Source organism: Perognathus longimembris, chromosome 2 (genome assembly GCF_023159225.1).
Source record: "Perognathus longimembris pacificus isolate PPM17 chromosome 2, ASM2315922v1, whole genome shotgun sequence".
Taxonomy (NCBI): Eukaryota; Metazoa; Chordata; class Mammalia; order Rodentia; family Heteromyidae; genus Perognathus; species Perognathus longimembris.
In genome coordinates, this window is record NC_063162.1 from 144,730,437 (window position 1) to 144,754,999 (window position 24,563).

The following is a 24,563-nucleotide window of genomic DNA, read 5'->3' on the forward strand; positions in this document are numbered from 1 at the left end:
CCTGTAGACAGCTGCCATTCTAATTCACTGGTCTTTTATTTGTTATTTGTTTTGTGGGTGCTCCACTCTGGCTTTTGGTGTAAACGAAGATAAGAGACTCATGGACATTCCTGCCTGGGCTGGCTTTGAACTTTGATCCCCAGATCTCAGCCTCCTGAGTAGCTAGGATTATAGACATGGGCTGTTGATGCCCAGCTGGGATTAGCTGACCTTTTGTCACTTTTATGTCCAACACCATCCCTGTATCCTTTATACTATACTCAGTGAAAGCTTCACCCTGCCTGTGGTGTAGAAACAGGCACATTTTTAGGTGTATGCCACGTACAGTCCAGACATTCTTTGGTTAAACTTGCCTTCTGGGTTGCACACTATCGCTAGAAGGGTCTATGATGCTTTCTCCATTCCGTTGCTCATAGACCAGTTTCATGGCTTAATGGACTGGTGCCAGATTCCTGGCACCTCTCTCCCCTCTCCACTGGGTGCCATGGTAGCAGTGCATTGTCCAAATAACCCATAGGTGCACAGGTAGTATGGAGTGTGAGAGAAACTGAGTCTCACTGGGTTTTGATTTTATCCCTTCTGTTTCACTTGGACATTTCCCCTTCGTTGAGTAAGTTCTGCTTTTGTAACTCAACAACCACAATTAGGTCATTAACATCATCAGGCTGCTGACAATAAAAGAACTGAATTTAAACACATTGGGAAATATGTTGCTCTTCTATAGATGTCATCATGACTATAAAGTATTGCTAAACATCTTTCGAACCACCTCAAAATACGTTCTAACAATCAGTTTAGGTATAAGTGCTGTAATTTTCCAACAGCTGTTACAAGACTTCAGGAAAACTGATTTAAAAGCAAAGTGAGAACTTGATGAACAATTTTCTTGTACTTCCCAAACACAAATCTGGATCTTGACCCTCAGCTGCCAAGACATGATGGTGAGAAATACACTGTATTCTGTTGGTCGAAGTTCTAATACATGAACTCACTCGAAGAGCAGATTTATCTAAAGCTATAGAAAGATAAGTACTCAAAGGCAAATGTCAACTTTCTAGCCTGAACAAGCCTTTTAATCTCTAGAAGAACTGTAATCTCAACCTGAATAACATAAAAATTTGTCAGGCTGATAGGTTTAAAAAATAGCCATCATAACTACAAAGTATTGCTAAAATTGCTTTTGAACCACCTTAAAATATATCCGTTTAGGGAAAAGCACTTGAGACTTTAGGAAAATGGATTCAAAAGCAAAGTGAGTACTTGATTAAAATTTCCAAAATGCTTTTACAGTAACGAAATTGCCCAAAGCTCTTTATGATAAAGCATTGCTACCCCTAGTCTCTACCCATGGAAGCCCATAGCTGAAACTTCTGATTTAGGGGGCAATAAAGGCAGGGCCCAGGGTAACTTTGCATGTCTGAGTATATAGAACATATACTTCCTTTTCTCATTGAACTTTGCAAATGATGAAAGTTCTGAATTCACCTATCAGTATCAGAGAATAACACTGATTAAAGCCACAATGCTGCCACCACACATTATGAAATCCTTTTCTGGGACCAGAAATGAACTATAGAAAGTATACAGTTATGTAAAATTTCATGTGTGTGAATATATATATATATATACATACATACATACATACACACACACGGTATGAAAAGGTTTCTGGGATTCCCCATCAGAATGTAATGGTAGATTTGAAAGTGTATATATATTTGTTTTTCGCAGTTTCTGTGGTTTATTTAAGCACAGCCTGGTATTAGGAGTGGGGAATCTGATGACCATCTAGGCTGCTCTTTCCACAATGGCTTTCCAGTTCTTGGAGGAAAGACTGGGCCATCTCGGTACAGTAACACTTTTTACACATGAGCAGCACTTGCAGATCCTGGACAGAGGGGATCAGGACTTTGTGGAAGCCACTGGGCAGCATGTGCTCTGTTTCCTTGTTGCTTCCATAACCGGTGTTAGGCATCAAGATCTGCCCTTTGAATCTTCTCCGCATGGTGTTGTTAGTGCCCATGGGGTTCTGACAGGCTTAACTTTAACTTCCTGACTGGCGGCGGATGAACTTCTTGGACTTCCTTTTGACAACCTTGGGCTTCACCAGGGGTCTGAGGGCAACCATGATGCCAAGTAGCACATGGCAGGAGAGGAGGAGGAAAGAAAGGAAGAGGAGGAGGAGGAGGAAGAAGACTGAAAATACAGTTTCCTTCCACCAAAGCCAGAAAGTAAAATTATACTCCGATTTTGGTGGTTTAAATAAACCAAATTTAGGACAACATTGTGAGTCTTCATATGTCCTCTCTGGAAATTGCAAAAATTCCTCCAGCTATTATAACGTTTCTGAAAAAAACCAAACAAACATAAAACCGTGTATCTAAAGATGCACACGCCTACTCACACCTCAAGCCCCAAATGGTTTGAGTCTCGTATTTCATTAAAATCTGAATTTCACTTTTTCTCCTATTAATTCGTGCATTTAAAAATGGCACATGGAAGCATTTCTCTTGGTTGTCTTTTCAATTATTTTTCCTCTTTTCTTCTGGCGTGCACATTATTCCTTCAGATTTTTATTTTTAATGGTTTTGGGAATTGCGTGTCCCGTCCCCCGCTCCCTCCCACGGCCCCTCCCCGTCCAGTAAGGGGAACTTTTTCCCTCAGCTTCACCTACTTTTAGCTCATCGGAAACCTCATTAAAATAATTGCATTGCAATGGCGACCCTGAACTCCGCGGCACTCACCACCTGGTGGCGGTAATCCGCTCCACCCCCTCCTCCCGCGAAGAAGTTCCCGGAACTCTCGAGTTGGGGGCTTAGGCTCGGCCGTGCGAGCCGGCAGCATGTCCGCGGCGCACGCACGCACGCGGAACTTCCGGTGTCACCGTTTCCCGCGCGCCCGTGACATCTTCTCTGTGCGCCGGAAGTGACGCCATAGCTAGGGGTCGTCGGTCCGGGCGCGCTTGGGGAAGGTGGAGAGACGCGGAGACGCGAAAGTGCGTGAGTGGTTTGGTCCGCATGTGCTTTTGTGCGGGGCTCACAGGCTATGGCGCTTGACCGTCCGCCCTTCCTACCGGCCCGGGCCGACACCCTCCCGCCCTCCTACTCGAGGCCGGGTGGGGACGTCACCTTAGGGGAAGGGCGCGAGGCTGGGGCCGGGGAGCGCTGGGACTGAGGAGGACAGCAATAGTAGCGGCGGATTTCGGATTTAATAACCTTACCGACAGTAATGCTTATCGAGCCTTCATCTCTGTGTTAGGAACGAATGTGGGGGTTTAGGATGTGACAGTAGCGAGCAAATTATACAAAATTCCCTTAAAGGAGCTTGCATTCCCCTGAAATCTGAGAGGCAGCGTGGTCAACTCAGAACTCCTTTTATATGGCTTGGAGCAGGAAGAGGAGTTAAGTGGGATCAGAAAGACACAAGGGTGAGGAAAGAGTAAAGGAAGGGATCCTGATTACACAAGCCAAGGATATTGATGAGTCTGGTGCCACTTGGGCCTGCAGAAAACCTCAGTCCAGTTACGTATTTAGAACTAGGCATCTTATGCTGTTGCTGTAAATTGTGGTGTTTAATTTATCCTCCTTTCCCCTTTCAGGAAAGTCCGAAATATTAGATTGTAAGAAAAGAAACCAGAAGCCATGTTTCGGAGACCTGTGCTACAGGTTAGTTATTTTTCAGTATTTATGGTGCACTTTGTTATCAGCCATGGTAAGAATTTCTTAGGCAGCATTTGGCTGCAAGGGTAAAAAACTTTTACGCCTACTTATCCATTGCTGTGTGTTTGTGATCGGGTTGAGTATGACTTTTGCTATGTAATGTTTGTTATAGCTTTTTTTTTTTTTTGCCAGTCCTGGGGCTTGGACTCAGGGCCTGAGCACTGTCCCTGAGCTTCTTTTGCTCAAGGCTAACGCTCTACCACTTGAGCCACAGCACCACTTCTGGCCTTTTCTGTTTATGTGTTACTGAGGAATTGAACCCAGGGCTTCATGCATGCTAGGCAAGCACTGCTAGGAAGCCACCTTCCCAGCCCTAAATCAAATATTTTAAAGTATATTTATAAATCAGGGTGCTGGTGGCTCATTCTTGTAATCAGCACTATAGGAGGCAGGTCTGAGGATTGCTTTTTGAATCCAGTTTATGCAGGAAAGTCTGTGGGGTCTCTTATCTCCAGTTAACCACCAATCATCTGCAATTGGAGGTGTGGTTTAAGTGGTAGAATGCCAGACTTGAGTAGAGTAAAACCAACCCTCACTACCAGCACACACACACAAAATATTCTCAGAGTGGGAATCTCTCCTATGGAAAACTTGTGTAACTTGCATTTAGATCATTTAGTGAGCATTTAAGGCATTTAATGATTTGAGGACTTAGAATCATTGATTATCACTTGAAAAATAAGGTATTATGGTTCCTTTATTGGCCATCTATCTACTTCTGTCACTAAATGTTCCCCTTCCATCTTCCTACAGTGAGGAGAGCAGCTCAAGTCTCCGCATCATCACAAATTCACAAGTCATGAATTACCATTTTACTTCTACAGGATCTTGAGCATATTACTCTCTCTGAGCTTAAGTTTCCTCAGCTCTAAAGTAGGAATTGGGCTGTGGACATGGTTCAAGCAGTAGAGTTCCAGCCCAGCAAGCACAAGGCCCTGCGTTCAAATAGCAGTACCACTAAAGTGGTGTGTGTGTGTATTTATATATTTAATTTTACTTACTGCTGTTATTTGGCAGTAAATATCTTTTACTGATGACTGTGTGACTTATATGGCCTCCCCCCCCCCGCCCCCACCCCTTTCCAGGTGCTTCGTCAGTTTGTAAGACATGAGTCTGAAATAGCCACCAGTTTGGTTCTGGAAAGATGTAAGTAGCTATTTTCTATGTTTACAGTGTTCTTTGTGGTACTGTGCTAGTAATCTCAGAACTAGAGAAGAGATGTGCTGAATTTAACTCTGCTAGCCATCATGCTTCTGGCCCACGCATTTGTTCTTCAGATCTGTCCCATTAGGCTGTGGGCACCTAGTGTCAGTTTCCTTCTTAGCCAGAGACTACTTGCTCACTGTTGTGAAAGAATTTCTTCAAGTAATATTTGGTTATCTGTATCTTGCATGGTTATGTTGGACAGATTGTGAAAGATAGTTTTTTTCCCAGAATACTCCTTTTTGTAATAAAGACTTAAGCCTCAGATTTGTTCTTTTAGCTCCACAGTTGCTTAAAAATACCTTGAAGAAGAATTTAAGATAAAGAGTTTGTTTTGTGGGGTGATATTCTCTGTTTTTGCCATATTAACCCCTTTTCTCCCTCTCAGGCTTCCTTTATTTGTTCCATTAACTTATTTGCTGGTCTTCTGTAACTTGATTCGTTTAAAACAGAGACTAGAGTTAAAGTAGTATTTGTAGCAGTTTCTTCTCTGTATGTTTTGATCTCAAGTGTGTGGATTTCATAGTCAGCTTTGGCTACTCTAGTGAATTACCATAGTGAATAAAAAAACAGGCTTTTGTTTTTCAGTTCTGCAAATTAGGGATCCAGGGTTAGGGCACCAGTGTGGTTGGGCTGGCACTGACAGGCTTCCCTCCTCTCTTGTACACATTGCCTTTTCTGCCCTCACTTGCTGGAGAGAGAAAGCTTTGATCCTTTCCTCTTCAGATATGGACACTAATCTCATCATAGAGGCTTCACCCTCAAGACCGCTTCTAAACCTAATTATCTATCTGCCCTCTATTATGCTGTCAGATTGGGGCAGTATGTTGAAGAAGCAAATTTTGAGAGGGACAGAAACTTTGGTCCGTAGTGTAAGTACACAGTTCTGTTTGATCTCCATATTACATTTCAGCTCTGAATCGTGTGCAGTTACTTGGGCGAGTGGGTCAGGACCCTGTCCTGAGACAAGTGGAAGGAAAAAATCCAGTCACAATATTTTCTCTAGCAACAAATGAAATGTGGCGATCAGGGGAAAGTGAAACATACCAAACGGGTGAGTATAAAAGCCTTCCTTTTTATTCTTTTTTTTTTTTTGGCCAGTCCTGGGCCTTGGACTCAGGGCCTGAGCACTGTCCCTGGCTTCTTCCCGCTCAAGGCTAGCACTCCGCCACTTGAGCCACAGCGCCGCTTCTGGCCGTTTTTCTGTATATGTGGTGCTGGGGAATCGAACCTAGGGCCTCGTGTATCCGAGGCAGGCACTCTTGCCACTAGGCTATCTCCCCAGCCCCTTTTTATTCTTATCACCAAACAAATAGACATGATTTATTGCTAGTTACCTAAGTAGACATAAACTAGGTTTACATAGAGTTTGTCTTATTTCATTCTGTTCTGTTCTTATGGAAACTATGAGTTTGGTTTTGCTGAGTGTTTGGTCCATTGGGCATTCATCTTGTCTACTGGCATTTGTAATCATGTTTCCTGTACCCATGATTTAGGAGATGTCAATCAAAAGACAACGTGGCACAGAATATCAGTGTTCCGACCAGGCATTAGAGACGTGGCATATCAGTATGTGAAAAAGGGGTAAGTTAAAGAAGGAAGGGCCTTTGGGATTAAATGGATGCAAAGTGTTCTCATAGCCAGAAACACTTACTCTACCTATGCCTCTGATTAGTTACATTTAGAGGTACTCGTTAGGTGGGCGTAGTAGCACGTACTTGTATTCGCAGCCCTGGAAAGACCGAGGCTGAAGGAATGTGTGTTCAAGGCCTGTCCTGGCCACAACACAGTAAGATCATAGTCCCCTGCTTCCCCCATCCAAAACACTTAGAATAAAACAATAAAAGAGGTACTTGGTAATTTTTTTGGGGGGGGAGGGGCAGTCCTGGGGCTTGGCCTCAGGGCCTGAGCACTGTCCCTGGCTTCTTTGTGCTCAAGGCTAGCACTCTGCCACTTGAGCCACAGCGCCACTTCTGGCCGTTTTCTGTATATGTGGTGCTGGGGAATTGAACCCAGGGCCTCATGTATACGAGGCAAGCATTCTTGCCACTAGGCCATATCCCCAGCCCTACTTGGTAATTTTTTAATGCCAACCACATGGAATGTCACTGTGTGTAAGTGTCTCAAAATGGAAATTTTAATCATGGCTGTAGGTTTCTAAGAACTTAAAATGTAGAGCCAACAAGGTACATACATAGACAGAAGTGGATTAGGCAGATGAGAAGGTGGAGTAGGGGCCTCTGTTAACACTTGTTTTTAGGAGGTCGATGCCTGTGTGACCAGGGGCCTTGGGCGGGGAGGGGGAGTGGGGGTGGGAGGATAGCCTCTTTGCCGGGCATCCGCGTGACGCCCAGGGTACAGAATCTGAAGTCCGCACAGCAGCGTGTGAGAATATTCTCAGCAGTTATTTGATGTTTGAGAATTCTCTAAGGCTTATTACTATTTTCCTTTTGTAATTCTTGGATTGATTATGTATAGAAGTATTCTTTCTAGACTCTTAGAACAAAAGGGCATTGCCTTAAAAGCTAATATGCTTAGAAAAAATGTTTTCTAGAAGACAGATATACCTTGTGAAAAGTAATTTCAGCAATGATTAAAACTCCCATGTCTTTTCATTAACTGTATCTTTTCTTTCTTTGTGTCTCCCTTGTCCTTTATGTATGTGTGTGTATATGTATACACACACACACACACACACACACATACGCACATATAGGGTAGGAAAAGCTCAGCATACAATTCCACCTGGTTGGGGAATCTGTATTTTCTCTTGTATATGTCATTATTTCATTAGTTGGTCATGTTTCTATTGTGGTCATATTATACCCTTCTAAATCATAGTCAGCTGTGGTGCCTCACACCTCAAGTTCCAGCTACTGATCTAGCTGAGATCAGGACAGTCACCGTATGAGGCCAGTCTGGGCAAACATTTAGGAGACCCTATCGTAGCCAACCAAGAGCTGGGCATAGTGGGACATGCCCACCATCCCAGTCATGTCCAGACATAAAGGCAAGACCCTATTCCCCATATAGCTAAAGAAAAAGGGCTGGTGGTGGTGTTTGAGGTAGAGCATCTGTCCAGCAAGCCCAAGGCCCTCCCTGAGTTCAAGACTCCAGTATTATCAAAAAATCTCTGTATAAATGAAAAACATAAATACTGTCACCTAGTTCTGTCTTCCAGATAGTATAGAAACAGTTGTAGTAATTTACGTGAGCCTGTTCTAAGCAGAAAACCTCTCTTGTGAATATGAATCATCTTTGTCCTTGAAGAATAAGGTCATGGGCCTTAATGTTTCTCTGTAAGGGAGTTCAAAGCAAAGGTTTAAGAAAATGACACATTGGGAATAGAGTTGCAATGGTGCTGCTATTTGCTATTCTATGTTGATGGTCATAGGTCACTTAAAAAAAAATTGCTGAAGGATAACATGTTTGTGTGTGTAGGGGTGGATACTGAGAACCAAGCCAGAAAGCCAGGGCCTGCTGCATACTTGGCAAGTGTTCTACTATTGCACAATATCTCCAGGATTTTTTTTTGAAATTTAACTTTTGACCGAGAATCTCTCTCTAATTTGTCCAAGCCATCCTTGACTTTGTGATCCTCCTGCCTCAGTCTCAGTCATTGGGATTACAGGCATGTACCACCATGCTTTGGTAACTAAATGTATCAAATCTGTTTGCACATTGTGTTCAAGTATTCGTAACTGAACTTTGAGAAATGATCGCATAAAAGATGAAGACTCTACATCCGTAGAGTATACTCATTACCACCCCAATCTGACTCTTGCGAAGCCTGTTAGAATTTCCATATTGAAAACTTAAGTTTTATTTATCCCAGGTCTCGAATTTATGTGGAAGGAAAAGTAGACTATGGTGAATACATGGATAAAAATAACGTGAGGCGCCAGGCAACAACAATCATAGCTGGTAAGAAGAGCATGGCAATGGTTGTTTTCTTTTTCTCTTTAAATGTTTGGGTGTGTTTTAATTTTATTTGGGCTATGATACTTATGATTACAAGATTTTGGCAGCTCATCAGAAAGTCAGTCTTTTTTCTGCTGGTAGTTTCTGCCTTTATGTATACCTTTTGGAAATTGTCTCTGTATTCACAGTTGTGGTTCTAAAGTAATTTCTTGGTTAAGTATAGCATGAATTGTTCATTGATGTACTTACTGTTGAGTATTAGAAAATCTTAATCTCACTGGTGTGTGTGTGCGTGCGTGCGTGCGTGCGTGCGTGCGCGCCCTGCCAATACTGAGGCTTGAACTCAGGACCTCTGCTGTTGCCTAGCTTTTCTGCTCAAGGCTGGCTCTGCCACTTGAATCGTAGCTCCACTTCTGGAATTTCCTTTTTAATGGTTAATTGGAGATAAGAGTCTTAAAGATTTTCCTGTACACAGACTGGCTTTGAACTGTGATCCTTGCATATCAGCCTCCTAGTACTCGAATTGCAGATGTAGCCACCCTCTCCTTGTTTTCATTGTTTTGTTTTAAAAGAACATAGCTTAAATATGTGTCTAGACAATGGTATTAATGTGAGTGCCATTAGAAATTTATGTAGATTTATCCAGAACCTCCTTGGAACCTAATATGCTTAATTTCTACTTGAAACTTTTACTTTTGTTTTTAAGTTACAAAAGAATGTAGAAAGTAGATACATAAACCTTGAAGAAAATTAACAAAGATAATATCTATGTAGAAAAGTATTCAAAGTTTTGTGAAAAATTCCTAAGTCTTTTGAAACTAGGTAACCTTTTGGTCTCCTTTAAGTTAATATTAAATATTTTTTGATACTAAATTATTGAGTTATGCTTGGATTGATGGAATCTAAGTACTATAACAGTTTGATTGCTACCATCTTCCTAGAAAAAGAAAACAAACTTGTTATCCTATGAAATTTCACATAGTTCTTCTTTCTTTGAGCTTGGCTTTTCCATTTCCATGTCTATAATCCTAGTACTCAGGAGGCTGAGGCAGAAAGATTGAGGATTCCTGCCAAGCATGGGCAAAGTTATTAAGACTCTGCCTCAAAATCAGACAAACAAAAAGCAAATTAGAAAATAAAGCGAACCCCCAAAGTGCCTGTTGTTCAAGTGGTAGAGTGCCCTGTAGACTCTGGCTTCATTCACCAGTAGTGAATTTAAAAAAAAATCTAAAAGCCAAATAATAAAGTATTTAAATGTATATTTTAATTTAATATAACCTTGAATAATTAAGATTCTTCTTACTCTATTTGTAACAGAAACAGATACACCTAGACATTGCTTAGGGATTTGGTTCCAGGTACCCACTGACACCAAACCAGGGAATGCTCAAGCTCCTTATTGGTGTACATATAAGTTATGTGCGTCCTTTCATGTACTTTAAGTAAATCATCTCTAGGTTATAACATAATATAATGCAATTGACATGTAAATTGTTATGCTGCATTGTTGAAGGAGAAATGACAAAAAAAAAGCTTACCTATTTAGTGTCAATTTTAGTGCAGATTTTCCTTTTGTCTTATTCTTTGCTCTGGAGCTCATGTCTTAGTTACATTACATACTGGTAAATTATGATTGGTTCTAAGCAATATGCATGCATTTTTCTGACGTGTAATGGTTTTGAAAAACAGTGTAGCTATTTACCTACTTGTTTATGTTCCACTGTAAGCTGCATATGTAGATGGACAGAATTGTTTTAATTGTTGGGTTGTTATGAACCAAACTAAAAAGGACTTCAGATCTTCTATTTTTTTGCTTTATCTTGTCACCATTTTTTGCTAACATGGTTGATTGGCTATATGTTTATGACTGATAGTAAGACTGAGTAGACCTTCAGTGTTGTTTAAATGGAAAAAATAGAATTTAATTTGCTTGATCAGTTTTATAGATCATCATTTCATTGCCCAGGTATCATTCTTACAAATAACCACCAGTAGATGGCATTGTTCTTTCACAGTAATCTGAGTTCTAATAATCTCTTTTCAAGAAGACTCAGTTTATGAAGTTATGAACAAATGTTAAGTCCTTATATAGTAACCACTTTGTGTGTAGTCTTTTTTAGCGTTATACAGGAAATGCTTTTTTCTTTGCTTGTCTTTAGCTACCTCCCTTTAGGATAACTTTCAGAGTATTGTCTAAGGATTTTGGTTAAAAAAAAAGTATGTTCTGTAGTATTTATGTAAAGATTTTCACCAAAATGAGTTTATAAAAAATATCATTATCTTAAAATTTCAGAGCAAATTTTTCCATGAGCCTTTAAACTTACTTGCAAACATGACCTACAAGGTCATGTGTGGATTTCTTTCCTTGTGGACATAAAGTCTGTGTGTGGAATGTGTTGGTCGTCTGTGGATGTGCAGCCTGGCTTCATGACAGGACCACAGATCAAAACAACTTATTTTTTCAAATGTCATTGAAATTCTGCTCAGTCCTGTTATCTGTCAAGCATCCAAACTTGTGTCTAGTTCTCTTAAAAGAAGTTTTTGCTGGGAAAATCATAACGTCTTCAGCAAATACAGGAAATTCTCAACTCTTCTTACAAATTCTGAGCGGTTGAATAGCCAACTGAAGCCCAGCATTTAGCTCCAATTTTTGCCTACTTTATATGCTGCTCTCAAATGTAGCCAAAGTCACTTGATTTTTAAAGAACTTGTAACCGTATTAGATGAATATTATTAAATGAAATGGAGAAAAGTTCTGAAAATAATGTTTATATTTTGACTTCTTTACAGATAACATTATATTTCTGAGTGACCAGCCAAGAGAAAAGTCATAGTGTGGACGATTCTTCCTGGGCCAGTATTTGGTACAGCCTCATTTCCAAATCATGTATAGTCTTTGTAGTTTCTAAGGACAATGATTAAAATGCTCTTTCATGTAAAGTGAGTGATATTTTTCCTAACAGACATTTCTTCTCTTGGTTTTGTGGCATAAACCTTGGTAGATTCTATTGATTGTAATATTTCCAGGTTTATCCATCTGCATTTTTTTGTTGGTTTGTTTTTGTGCCTACACTGGGCTTGAACTTAGGACCTCATGACCTTGCTGGGCTTTTTTGCTCATGGCTGACATTCTACACTTGAACTCAGAACCTCGTGATCTTGCTGGGCTTTTTTGCTCATGGCTGACGCTGACACTCTACACATGAGCTGCGTTCCACTTCTGGCGTTTTGCTAGTTAATTGGAAATTACAGTCTCTCAGATTTTTCTACCCAGGCTAACTTGGCATCCAGAAGGTTTTTAAAAAATATATAGGTACACTTCTATGACAGTATTGACTCAGTTATTCAGTAATTTATTGAGCACTACTGTATGTCAGACATTTACCCCATAGTTGCAGATATTGATTTTCTTACCTTTTGGTCTATAGCACTGAAGGCAAGGACCGGCTCTCTGTGTATCTGAACGCTCACTAGAGCTTGGCACAAAAGAGTCACTCAAGAAACACTGACAAGTGAATGAGCCCATTGGATTATTGAGCTTTAGTATAGGGGTTAGTACCCAACTTAAACCCATTCAAGACTTAACTACTTCATTAACATCTTCTGGTTTTGGACTGTTTCTCTATAGCATGTATGAGATGTGGTTTATCAGTAATAGAGACTTGTCATATAGCTAGAGATGAAATAGCTCATCTCCAGATGCCCTGTTTCTATTATCTCTATCTTAGGATAAAGTTTCCTTTGGAACTCCTTGGCAGAGATCGGTTGATTGTTTATTTGTTTTGTGATTCCGAGTATTAAACCCACAGCTTTGAAGGTTTCAGCAACATCATAGTCTCCCATTGAGCTGCATGCCCCGCCCAAGGATTCCCCCTAAATGCCTTTCACATTGCCTCTCTAAAGAGCCTCAGCCACTGAATTTTTTTCCCTCCACATGGTTTCTGATTGGACGCATACGCATATACACAATTACATATATATATTCAATTTTATTGTAAAACTGAGGAGCTTAGAGAATGCTAGTAATTTACCAATAAAGATGGTATAAACCTGGCTTTTCAGTGTGTCTTTGTTTTCAAAGTCTGTGTAAGTCCTCTCCAGACTTGCCTGCATTTTCCAGAAGGTGGCTACTTCTGAGCAGGTGGTATTGTTCACAAATCCCGCTTTCTGTTGCTCTTCTGTCCCCGGCTTCAGAGCAGCTTACAGATTTGTTCCCCTTTGCCTAATGTATCATGCTCACTGTACCTTAGGTCATGGTAGTCTCTGAACAGGTTCAAAATATACCTGCTATTCTCTGGGCCCTTGACTTTTGTAAGTATTTCCTGCACATGTGAACAGCTCTTTCTTTTGAGGAAAGATAGAGGTGTTTTTAAATGCTGAGTCCAGTGATTGAACTCGGGTCTTCATGTTCTTGTCTTTACTCGCTTAGAGTTGGCACTCTGCCACTTGATCCACATCTCCAGCCCGAGATAAGAGTTCTTTAGTTTTTAATATAGTCTTTGCCTAGGAATAGTACAAACTAGGTTTCATCTATGAGTCCTTTTATTTTTTTTCCTGCCACTTAGGCTAATAATTTAGCCTAGGTCTGTTTTTAAAAAATCACCTTTTATACTTCTTAACATGTGAGATGTTATGTATGTTAGTATTCCTTTTTAAAGTGATGAATGTGTTGTCCAGAACAACCAAGAGTAATTCTCATTACTATTTTTTGAGTCCAAAATGCAGAGGCAGATTAGCAAGTGCATCCTGCATGCCCAGGAAATGTCATCATGAGTGACTGTGGGCCACGGGGCTCTTGTCCCAGCTCTCCACTGGAGATGGTCTCCATGCCGCAGGTCCAGGAAGGTTGCTGTGAACCTGCAGTGGGCCATGGGCTCTCCTCCCTGCTTTCTCACTGGAGAGTGCCTCTTGTTTCTTCAACCCTGAATAGCCACGAGACAAGGGAGGCAGTACTGTTTCCAGAGTCAGGTTGTCTTCTACTTATGTATTGATTCTGCTGGCCCAGTGGCCCCAATCCACTCACACTTGCTATTAAGCTGCCTTTCTCACTCAGGTACCTTAGGTTTTTTTTTTGCCAGTCCTGGAGCTTGGACTCGGCCTGAGCACTATCCCTGGCTTCATTTTGCTCAAGGCTAGCACTCTGCCACTTGAGCCATAGTGCCTCTTCTGGCTGTTTTCTATATATGTGGTGCTGGGGAATTGAACCCAGGGCTTCATGTATATGAGGCAAGCTTTCTTGCCACTAGGCCATATTACCAGCCCCCTGGCTTCTTTTTGCTCAAGGCTAGCACTCTACCACTTGAGCCACAGTGCCACTTCTGGCCGTTTTCTATGTATGTGCTGCTGAGGAATCAAACCCAGGGCTTCATGTATACGAGGCAAGCACTCTACCACTAGGCCATATTCCCAGCCCGTTGTTGAGAAACTTTCTGCTATTCCCAGACTACTTCAGGTTTGTAGCAGTCTTGTGAAATCTAAGTCTTTAAGGGAATACTAATGCAAGTTTTGGAGGTATTTTCCTTTTTTTCATGTGATAGTATCGGCATAAGCTTGCAGAAAACTGCCCTATGACTTTAATTTTGGACTTGTTAAAGAAAAATGGCCTACAAAAGTGAAAAGTGTCAAACAGCATTTGTGATGTTACTCTTGTTTTTGTTTTGTTTTTTTTTAAACCAACTGGTTAAAATTGAATATATTAGAGGGAGAAACATCAAAATGTGATTATTTTTGGAAAGGGTGTTACATTTCTTATTTGTGCTCACATGTAATAGCATGAATATGTATGCTATACTAAGTACAACATTCATTTTGTAAAAAATCTTTCCCACTTTATTTTTTTGTAGTCATCTGGTTTATAGCATCTTACACTTGTATACTTCATTTACCTCTTGTACAATCCAGAGGGACCACCCTCTATGAGATCCACTGTTTGCTGTCAATACAATTCTCAGTCTTCCATTTCTTACAAGTCATTGCATGATTCATTCAAAAACATCACAAAACACCCAACACATTTTTCTGTAGCCGTTTGGGAAATAAAGCATTTATTTTGTAAGGATTACTTTTTATTGCCAATTGGGTTTCAATCTAACCTTTGTAACTCAGGAAAAATTAATTCAGCCTTCCCCTTGTTCCCAAAAGAGCTCATGTAATTCTTGGAGGCAGGGTTGTCTTCTACTCAAATTACCCATTTGGCTCCATGTAGCTCCGTGTAGGATTTTATAGATGTTGTTCAGCTAGATTAACATGAAAATGAGGGCAGGATCATTTTTCTTATTTTCTTTTAGGATTTGCGTTCTGTACTGTGAAGATTGATGGGACAAACAGCAAGAAAATCACTGTAGGAAATGAGCCCTAATCCCCAGGGTCAATGAGTTTGAGGGAAATCTCCGCAGAGGTAACAGTCATAGTGAGGATGAGATTTCTTACATGCTTACTATGTGTCAGGCACTGAGCTAAGACCTTATCACATTCAGCTATTGTCCTAAGCAGAAAGCACTGTATTGTTTCACATGTCAAGTCCAGAAACACCGCCTGTTCCTGTTGCACACACTGTACTGGCTTTGCATGCTAAGCTGGAGAGGGTCCCAGGACGTGCTTGGAATCAGTCTAGATGTTGAGTAAGCAATAGGATTGTTTTGGGAAAAGAGTTGGGAGTGGAAGAGAAAAGTGCCCCTTACTACCTCTGGTTCTCAGCCTGATCATCTATAGGAAAGTAAGTCACAATTCTTTTGTGAGAGTATGTTGATATGCGTTTTCTAGTTAGAGTAACTTGAGGGCACTCATTTTATTGCTTACTTATTAAGAGTTGAGATTGTCAATGTTGTGGGAATTTTTGAGGAATCAAGGGACATTTGCCTCTGTGCAGTCCACGGCCTCCTCCATTAGCGCAGTGGGGAACTTGGGCTGTCAGCATCCCACACTGCACTGCTGAAGCATCTCATTTGGGTTCTTCATGAAAAACATTACCAGACTAGTAGAATACACTAAAAGAAGACTAACTCCATTGATTTGTCATTTTTTGTTTATTAGAAGCAAATTACAAAAGAGGTCAGTTTCCCCAAGCTGATGATGTTACAGGTCAAAAGAACTTCAGGTCAATTTGCAGAGGTCCTTCAGGTGAACTTAAGCTGATTCTAAAGATACATTGATAAGTGAAGGTCCCAGAACAGTGGACCAAGGCTTTTTTTTTTTTTTTTTTTTGGCCAGTCCTGGGCCTTGAACTCAGGGCCTGAGTACTGTCCCTGGCTTCTTCCCGCTCAAGGCTAGCACTCTGCCACTTGAGCCACAGCGCCGCTTCTGGCCGTTTTCTGTATATGTGGTGCTGGGGAATCGAACCTAGGGCCTCGTGTATCCGAGGCAGGCACTCTTGCCACTAGGCTATATCCCCAGCCAGGACCAAGGCTTTCAAATTTATTTATTTATTTATTTATTTGTTTGTTTGTTTGTTTATTTATTTATTTATTGCCAGTCCTGGACCTTGGACTCAGGGCCTGAGCACTGTCCCTGGCTTCTTTTTGCTCAAGGCTAGCACTCTGCCACTTGAGCCACAGCGCCACTTCTGGCCATTTTCTGCATATGTGGTGCTGGGGAATCGAACCCAGGGCTTCATGTATACAAGACAAGCGCTCTTGCCACTAAGCCATATTCCCAGCCCCTAAATTTATTTTTTTTTGATAAAGCTGTTTTGGTAAAGTATACTACTAATGCAGGAAAAACAAACAGAGGCATTGGAACTAACCATGCTCTGTGGAACAATATTGGTTAAAAGTGGCACCATAAATTATTAGGTAAAGGATAGATGATTCAACAACTGACATCAAGAAAATGTGTCGTCTGCATAGAACAAAACTGAAATTGCATCTGTCTTACACCTTATGCAAAAATAAATTCTTACCGACTTAAAGACTTATTTGACAAGAGCAAACTAAAAAACTAGGAGAATGTAATGAAGTTAATTTTTTAGTAATTTGAGGATATAAAATTGAAACTTCCATTCTAATACAGAACCGGTGGTAATGAGCTTAATTTAAATGCACCTATATCCAGAGTGATGGGTAGTGCCTCACTGGGGGAATTCTGACATTGCTCTATTTCTGTATATGTCTCTAAGTCCTCCTAGAGGGATAAGATTTTTCATCCTTCTTAGTGATTTTTTTTGCCACTCACCTTTCTGTTCTGGATGCCTCTCACCTCCCCTACCCCCAACTACCTACCTGGCTTCCATCCTGGCTTCCTTCCTGTTCTTCCTTTTTCTGCCCTCCCTCACTCCCTCTCTCCCTCCCTCCCTCCTTCCCTCATTCCTTCCTTCCTTTTTCTGCCCTCCCTTCCTCCCTCCCTCCTTCCTTTTTCTGTTTTCCCTCCCTCCCTCCCTCCCTCCCTCCCTCCCTCCCTCCCTCCCTCCCTCCCTCCCTCCCTCCCTCCCTCCCTCCCTCCCTCCCTCTTCAGATAGGTCTCACTTTGTAGCCCATGCTGACTGTGAACTCAGTCCTGCTAACCACAGCCTCCCTAGTGTTTACAGGCCTGAGCTGCCATGCCAGCTGGCCCTGTTCCCTTTGAAATTGAATCCAAGTCGTCCATGTTTTTTTATGACCCAGCTAGTTTCCTTCTCTGTGTGACCCTGGACACTTTGCATTTTTGCAAAGAGCTGCTGAGCTGCAGATGATAGGTGGAAATGACAATTCGTGTCATCTGTGAGGACAAACAAATCCGAACGAGTCAGAGAAGATTCACTAAGCTATGCTGTCTGGCAAGCTAAATAAGCCAGAAACAAGAGACGGGTATAGTGAAGCAATTAGGTAGTAAGGGGAGTTCTCAGAAAGATTTAAGATTAGCAGAGATTCCATATATCAAGAGAAATCATAAAGATTAGTACTGCTAAACTGCTGACATGTTGGAATTCTCTGAGGGGATGTTCCTAGTTCTGCTTGTCATTGAGTTCATCCTTGGAAATCTAGGGAATGGGTTTCTTGGATTGGTCAATGGCAGCAGCTGGTTAAAGAGCAAGAAAATCTCCTTGCCTGACTTCATCATCACCAGCCTGGCCCTCTCCAGGATCATTCTGTTGTGGATTATTTTTGTTGATGGTCTTTTAGTAGTATTCTCTTATGAAACTCATCATTCAGGCACAGCCATGATCATGATTGATATTACTTGGACATTTGCAAACCAACTGAGCATTTGGCTTGCTACTTGTCTTGGGGTTCTCTACTGCCTGAAAATCGCCAGCTTCTCCCACCCCACGTTCCTCTGGCTCAAATGGAGAGTTTCCAGAGTGGTTGTGTTGATTTTGTTGGGTGCACTGCTCCTATCCTGTGCAAGTACCGTGTCTCGCATCAATGAATTTAACATCTATTCTGCCCTCAATGGAATTGGTATGGCAGGGAATGAGACTGAACACGTCAGAAAGAAGCAAAGTGAATACGATCTGTTTCATGCTCTTGGGAATCTGTGGAGCCTCCCTCCCTTCGTTGTTTCTCTGATCTCTTTCTTTCTCCTCTTTCTCTCTCTGGGAAGGCACATGTGGCAGATGCAGCAAAATGGTATCAGCTCCAGAGACCAAAGCACGGAGGCCCACAAGAGAGCCATCATGATCATCTTCTCCTTCCTCTTCCTCTTCCTACTTTACTTAGTTTCCTTTATAATTTTTTTGTTGAGTCGTTTCCTATCAGATAAGAAGCTGGCTGTCATGATTGGTGAAGTTATTACTATGTTGTATCCTGTTCTCCACTCATTTATTCTCATTTTGGGGAACCCCAAGCTGAAGCAGACTATTGTGACAGTGCTCCCATGTGAGTTTGGTTGTCTAAAGCCGGGATCTAAAGAACCTGTTTCCCCATAGAGGGAATAGGATGGACCTGGGAATCCTTCAGGAACCTGGGAGTCCTTCAGCATGGCTCCATTTCTGGGCTCTTCCTGACCTCTGTTTCAAAGGATGTCTTTAGCATACTTTAGGTTCTAGTTTATTTTTATTTGCATTTGGTAATGTAAATTTGCCACCTTGATTGGATGAGATATATGTGTACACATCTAGGATTGCTCTTGTTTTCACTCAACTGCTAGCATAGATAAGAGATGTCCTATTCTTGCATTCAATGCTCTCCAATTTTTGTTGTTGTTGGTGGTGGTTGTGGGACTTGAATTCAGGGCCTGGGCACTGTTGCTGAGCTTTTGTGCTTTAGGCTAACACTCTACCACTTTGAGCCACAGCTACACTTCTGGTTTTTTGGTGTTTAATTGGAGATAAGAATCTCAAGGATTTTCCTCCCAGGCTGGCTTTGAACTGCAATCCTCAGATCTCAGCCTTCCTTTTTATTTATTTATTTATTTATTTTTTATGTTGGTCGGTAGTGGGGCTTGAACTCTGGGACTGGGCCCTGTCTCTGAGCTCTTCAGCTAAGATCTCAGTCTTCTGAATAAATAGGATTGCAGGTGTTAGCCACCAATGTGTGGCTCAGTGATTTTTTCTAATACCATTTGCTAAGAAGATTGTGCCCTTTCTGGTTCAAACAATGACAAAGAGATTAGATAATGACATGGTAGCTGTTTGACCCACAAACTTATAACTGGAGCATGATTGTACATTTTGTACCAGAATTTTCTGATTGACAGTTAAATGCCTCTGAAGAAATAGCCAAATGAGATCTAACCATAGATCCAGATTTGTAAAGAAGACTCATAAGAAGGCTGATTTAAAAAAAAATTCTAGGTAAACACAGAAACAAACTAGAATGTAAGGCAGTGATTTATGTATGTGGCTAATGTAAGAATGTAAAGTAATTGTGGAATGATGGGATTATGAAAGACTGTCTTAAGGAGGGGGCTGGGTCCTTGAACTTGATAATTAGGCAGCCGTGAATCATTCTAAGTAGTGAGGCATAAACGGAAGGGTATCCTGTCACTAGAGAAAATGGCTGCAGCATTGGCAGAGTGCAGGAGAGAAAGCAGTTGAGGTTATAGGTGTTCCGTGGATGTATAAGTAGGAGGCAGGTGGCAGAGTGCGACATGAGGGTTCCCACCACATTCTGTGGTTTCTGTGAAAAATAAGCAATGACTCTCTGAAACAGTGGCAGGAATAATGCTGGACTAGAGCTCTCTGATTTGGATCTGAAGTTCTTAGGGGCAGCCATGACTGTCTAGCCCTGCGGCTTTTGGACAGGTGGACTCCCAGGTGCCGGCAGGTTTGTTTTAATTAAGCATTCTTAAGGAAAGAAAGAATAGGAATGAAGACCTAGTAATGCAATCCTTGGAAGATTTGCATCTCAATAAAAGCAGCTGGCTCTTAGTCCAAAAGTGAACGGTTCATTTTCCATGCTGGGAAAATAAAAAGGACAGATTGGATTCGGTTGGATTCTGATGCATACTGATATATCTCAGTATTTCTTCTGTCCCTTCCATTAACGACACCATAACTGCAGAATCCTCAGTGGACAAAGATGAGCACAGCATGGTATATATCTCTTTTTGGCATCTCCATTCTGTCTAATTTTGTAGGATTCCTTGTGAATCTTTTCATGACAGTGGTCATTTACAAGACTTGGATCAAAACCCATAGAATCTCGTCTTCGGATAGGATCCTGTTCTCCCTGAGCATCACCAGATTTCTCATGCTGGCATTGATTTTGCTGAACACTTTGCGCATCTTGTCAAATGTTGAAATATCAGTGTATTCTTTCACAGTTCTCCTGTTGTGTTGGAGATTTTTGGACTGTTGCAGTCTCTGGTTGGTGACCTTGCTCAATGGCTTGTACTGTGTGAAGATTACTAACTTCCAATGCTCAGTGTTCCTTCTGCTGAAACGGAGTATCTCCACGAAGATCACCAGAATGCTACTGGGCTGTCTGCTGCTACCTGCCTTCACTACCCTCCTGTGTGTTGTGGTCAGACTGCTACCACATCTTCCTGAATTTGTGACTGGGAGGAATGACACGCTCTTTGACCTCAAGGAGGACATCTTGACTTTTGCAATCTCTTTTGTCTTGAGCTCATTATTGCAGTTTATCCTTAATGTGACGTTTGCCTCCTTGCTAATACATTCCTTGAGACAACATCTCCAGAGGATGCAGAGAAACTCCACTAGCTTCTGGAATCCGCAAACTGGTGCTCATGTAGGTGCCATGAAACTGATGATCTGTTTCCTCATCCTGTACATTCCATATTCAGTTGCCAACATGCTCCATCTCCCTTCTTTTGTAATGATGGATTTCAGTGTTAGAGCCATTTGTGTGATGATTTCTACTATTTACCTTCCAGGACATTCTATTCTAATCATTCTCACACATCTCAAACTGAGAACCAAAGCAAAGAAGATTCTTTGTTTCAAGAAATAGTGGAATTTCAAGAGTAAATGGCTAGGTTACCTCATAGTTTGGGCACAAGATTTTCTCTGTTAGCAGTTTTCCCCAAAAAACTGAGAAATTCATTTTGTGATTCCTTATCTGACATCCTGGGTCTTTAAATGCTTTTATTTGAGTTAATTCTGCGTTTTGGGGCTAATGATTTAAAATAAGGTACATTCTCTAAGGCATTTGGTTGCGATGTTACTGATGTATTTTACATGCTGTTGTATTTCTGGATTATAGAAAGCATCACAATGCTCCATTAATTACTGAAGTAGAATGAGAGATTCCCCCACATCAAGGTACATTTTTTTGTGCACTTGACTAGCTACATGTTTTATGTTTAGTGCAGGAACCTGAAGTAAGGTGTGAGCAATAGGTAAGTGGTCATTGAGAAAGCATAACTGAGCGGCACAAAAAGGCAAGGAAAAGGAGAAAGATTTCAAGAGAAAAAAGGAAAGGAAAAGAGTTGAAATAGGTTTACATTGTAAGATAAGACAATTTACCAACTTTGCTGGGAGACAGCAACTGAGCTAGAAACCCTGGCACTGAATTTCTAGGCTTGGTTTGGAGAGGAGAAAAGGGTCAGAATTGATAAGTGGTGAGAAGTGATTGGTATTAAAAAAAACCCAAAAACAACAACCCTCAAGTCCAGAAAGCTAGCCCTAAGGACAAAAATAAGTTCTACATAGTGAAAGTGATCTCATCTGAGTGCAAATATACCAAACACTAGGCATCACTGGAAGATGTGGAATCCAGAGCAAAGTCAAGAGGAGCTACTGAATGAATGGGAGCGTTTGACTTCAATTTCCATCTGAGCACAGCACCTTTCTTGAGCAGAAGTTATTTCATGGGGCTGGAATAACAAGATGATGGTTCCAGAAAAACTTTTGTCTGATGTTATGGGGTACGAGGGAGGGGATTCCCCGTCCCTCCAAGAGACCACCACTCAGAGACAGTCTCAAGCAAAAAGATGGATTTATTGGGGAAGCAAAAAGATGGCCGACTGGCCAGGGACACAGTGCAGTCTCGGGCGCTGACACTGTGACCCCAAGCAGTCCTCAAATTGGGGTTTATAAAGGTAAAAGCGTAACACAGATGTAGGGGGTTGACACAGGGACTAGGGCAAGAAACAAGTGAAGCAAGCATGGCACAGATGTAGGAGATTGATTCAGGGGGTAGAGCAAGCAACAAACAAGCCATTTACAGAAGCAGAATTTTGAGGTCAGGTTGACCTAATCTATTCCCCCCAACATTTCCTACCATGTTTCCCTAGTCAAGATGGAGTCAGGGCTGGGGATATGGCCTAGTGGCAAGAGTGCTTGCCTTGTATACAGGAGGCCCTGGGTTCGATTCCCCAGCAACACATATACAGAAAACGGCCAGAAGTGGCGCTGTGGCTCAAGTGGTAGAGTGCTAGCCTTGAGCAAGAAGAAGCCAGGGACAGTGCTCAGGCCCTGAGTCCAAGCCACAGGACTGGCAAAAAAAAAAAAAAAAAAAAAAAAAAGATGGAGTCAGCTATATCCCTACAACATCTAAAGATGGAATGATTCTGAAGATGGACAATTTTTGCAATGGGAACTAAGGGTTAATTATGGATAAAGCTAAAAATAAGCTGCTTAAGCAATATTTACAAAATGCTTATTGGCACATACCTAAATAAATCATTATTCAGCTTTTACAAATTATCTGACTTTTATATTCTGGCCACCAGAATTTTGACTGCAATATTTAGTAAATGTTATCCAAACCAATATTTTATGGTCAGAAACCTGGAGGAAACCTAGTGATCATCATCTAGAATCTGAAGATTCTCAGATACAAATATTAGTAAAATAATTGATGTATATTATGTGATTAGAACTCTAAATGAGTGGGAAAGGCCTCCCTGGGTCCCCTAATATCTGTCCTTTCTCTTTTTCATCGTAAATTTTAGATACTAGAAGTTTGGCTGCTAATTTTATTTCATAGCTTCCTCTTATAAGTAGATGATATATTGCATGAGCAAATTATGCCAATTGAGTGAGCAGAAACGATGTCATTTCTAGGTTTGTTTCTCGAACATGCCATATCTTTCTCTCCCTCCTTCCCTTCCTCCTTCCCTCTCTCCCTCCCTCTCTCTTTCCCTCCCTTCATCCCTCCCTCTCTTCCTTTCTTCTCCTTTCCCCTTTCCCTTTCTTTCCTTTCCCTTCCATTCCCTGTTTGTTTGTTTGTCCAATGGGTTGTAATGCTGGTGTAATGATTCCCATCCTGAACAGATGCATCTGAGGTGAACTCTTAAGACAGGTTATTGTCCATTGTAGAGCTTGCTGCAACAGTTTGTTTCCCATGGGGAGAAACATATATGAGGAGAGACTCCATATATGCATGTGACTGTGTGGTGTGGATTAATGGTGTGAGGAGAGGGGAGTGGAAAAGGAGCTGATGGAGTAATTGGACAACAGCAGGAGGAGAGGCACCAATTGTGCCTCCGTACCTGCATATGGGAGGTCAACACCCTATATAGGCTTGATTATTCTGTGAATTATGGCTGTATAGATTCATGAGGCCTGGGAAAAGTATGACTGAACTCCTCCCTGGGTCATGAGGAAGGAGAGAGGGACACTGGACAAATGACTGGGGGTGTAGACATTATTGGTAAATGAGTACCTACCAGGTACATACCTTTGTGACAATACTTCTGACTTTTTTTTTTTTTTTGCCAGTCCTGGGCCTTGGACTCAGGGCCTGAGCACTGTCCCTGGCTTCTTCCCGCTCAAGGCTAGCACTCTGCCACTTGAGCCACAGCACCGCTTCTGGCCGTTTTCGGTATATGTGGTGCTGGGGAATCGAACCTAGGGCCTCGTGTATCCGAGGCAGGCACTCTTGCCACTAGGCCATATCCCCAGCCCCTTCTGACTTATTTTAAATATTATTTGTGCCAGTTTTGCTTTCTTATCTAGGATACTGACTATGGCGATAAGGATCTGATATCCAGGTCTCAAGAGCTGAACATAATTGGTACTGTATAGAAAGATCTATCCTAACTTCCACCTACTCTTCTACATCTTTTCTTATTAGCATGTATTAATTATACAAAACAATGGGGTTATATCATTTTCATGAAGTGTTTATAATGTACTTTGATGATATACCCTCTCTCACTTTTTCCCTCCCTCTTTCCAGTTCCCATCTTCCTTCCAAATAGACTTCCTTCTGATATCATATCTTTTCTTTTTGATGGTACTTGGGTTTGAACTCAGATCCTTGTACTTGCCCGGTGGGGTTCTTTACTATTTGAATCATATCTCTATCCTTTTGTACTTTCATTATTTTCCAAATAGGGTCTCACGTTTGTGCCAGGGCCTGCCTGAACTGAGACGCTCATATTTAAGGTTCCCAT

At 41.5% G+C, this 24,563-nt stretch overlaps 3 protein-coding genes across 4 annotated transcripts; all 3 read left to right on the forward strand.

Moving 5' to 3' along the window:
• The first annotated feature begins 2,936 nt into the window (after positions 1-2,936).
• On the forward strand, positions 2,937-11,787 carry Ssbp1 (single stranded DNA binding protein 1). Of its 2 annotated transcripts, none has more exons than XM_048340356.1 (7): positions 2,937-2,999; positions 3,599-3,665; positions 4,805-4,865; positions 5,836-5,976; positions 6,419-6,506; positions 8,758-8,846; positions 11,634-11,787. In XM_048340356.1, the coding sequence occupies exons 2-7, from the start codon at positions 3,642-3,644 to the stop codon at positions 11,675-11,677; spliced, it is 447 nt and encodes a 148-aa protein (XP_048196313.1). In that variant the 5' UTR covers positions 2,937-2,999; positions 3,599-3,641; the 3' UTR covers positions 11,678-11,787. The 2 variants fall into 2 exon arrangements, with proteins under 2 accessions (XP_048196313.1, XP_048196311.1); XM_048340354.1 differs by having other exon boundaries at positions 2,937-2,995.
• A 5,515-nt stretch (positions 11,788-17,302) lies between these two features.
• Tas2r3 (taste 2 receptor member 3) lies at positions 17,303-18,684 on the forward strand. The gene has a single exon (XM_048337954.1). The coding sequence runs from the start codon at positions 17,734-17,736 to the stop codon at positions 18,682-18,684; it is 951 nt and encodes a 316-aa protein (XP_048193911.1). The 5' UTR covers positions 17,303-17,733.
• A 563-nt stretch (positions 18,685-19,247) lies between these two features.
• On the forward strand, positions 19,248-21,491 carry Tas2r4 (taste 2 receptor member 4). The gene has a single exon (XM_048337955.1). It carries the CDS (start codon positions 20,279-20,281, stop codon positions 21,170-21,172), a length of 894 nt encoding a protein of 297 aa, XP_048193912.1. The 5' UTR covers positions 19,248-20,278; the 3' UTR covers positions 21,173-21,491.
• Positions 21,492-24,563: the final 3,072 nt, after the last annotated feature.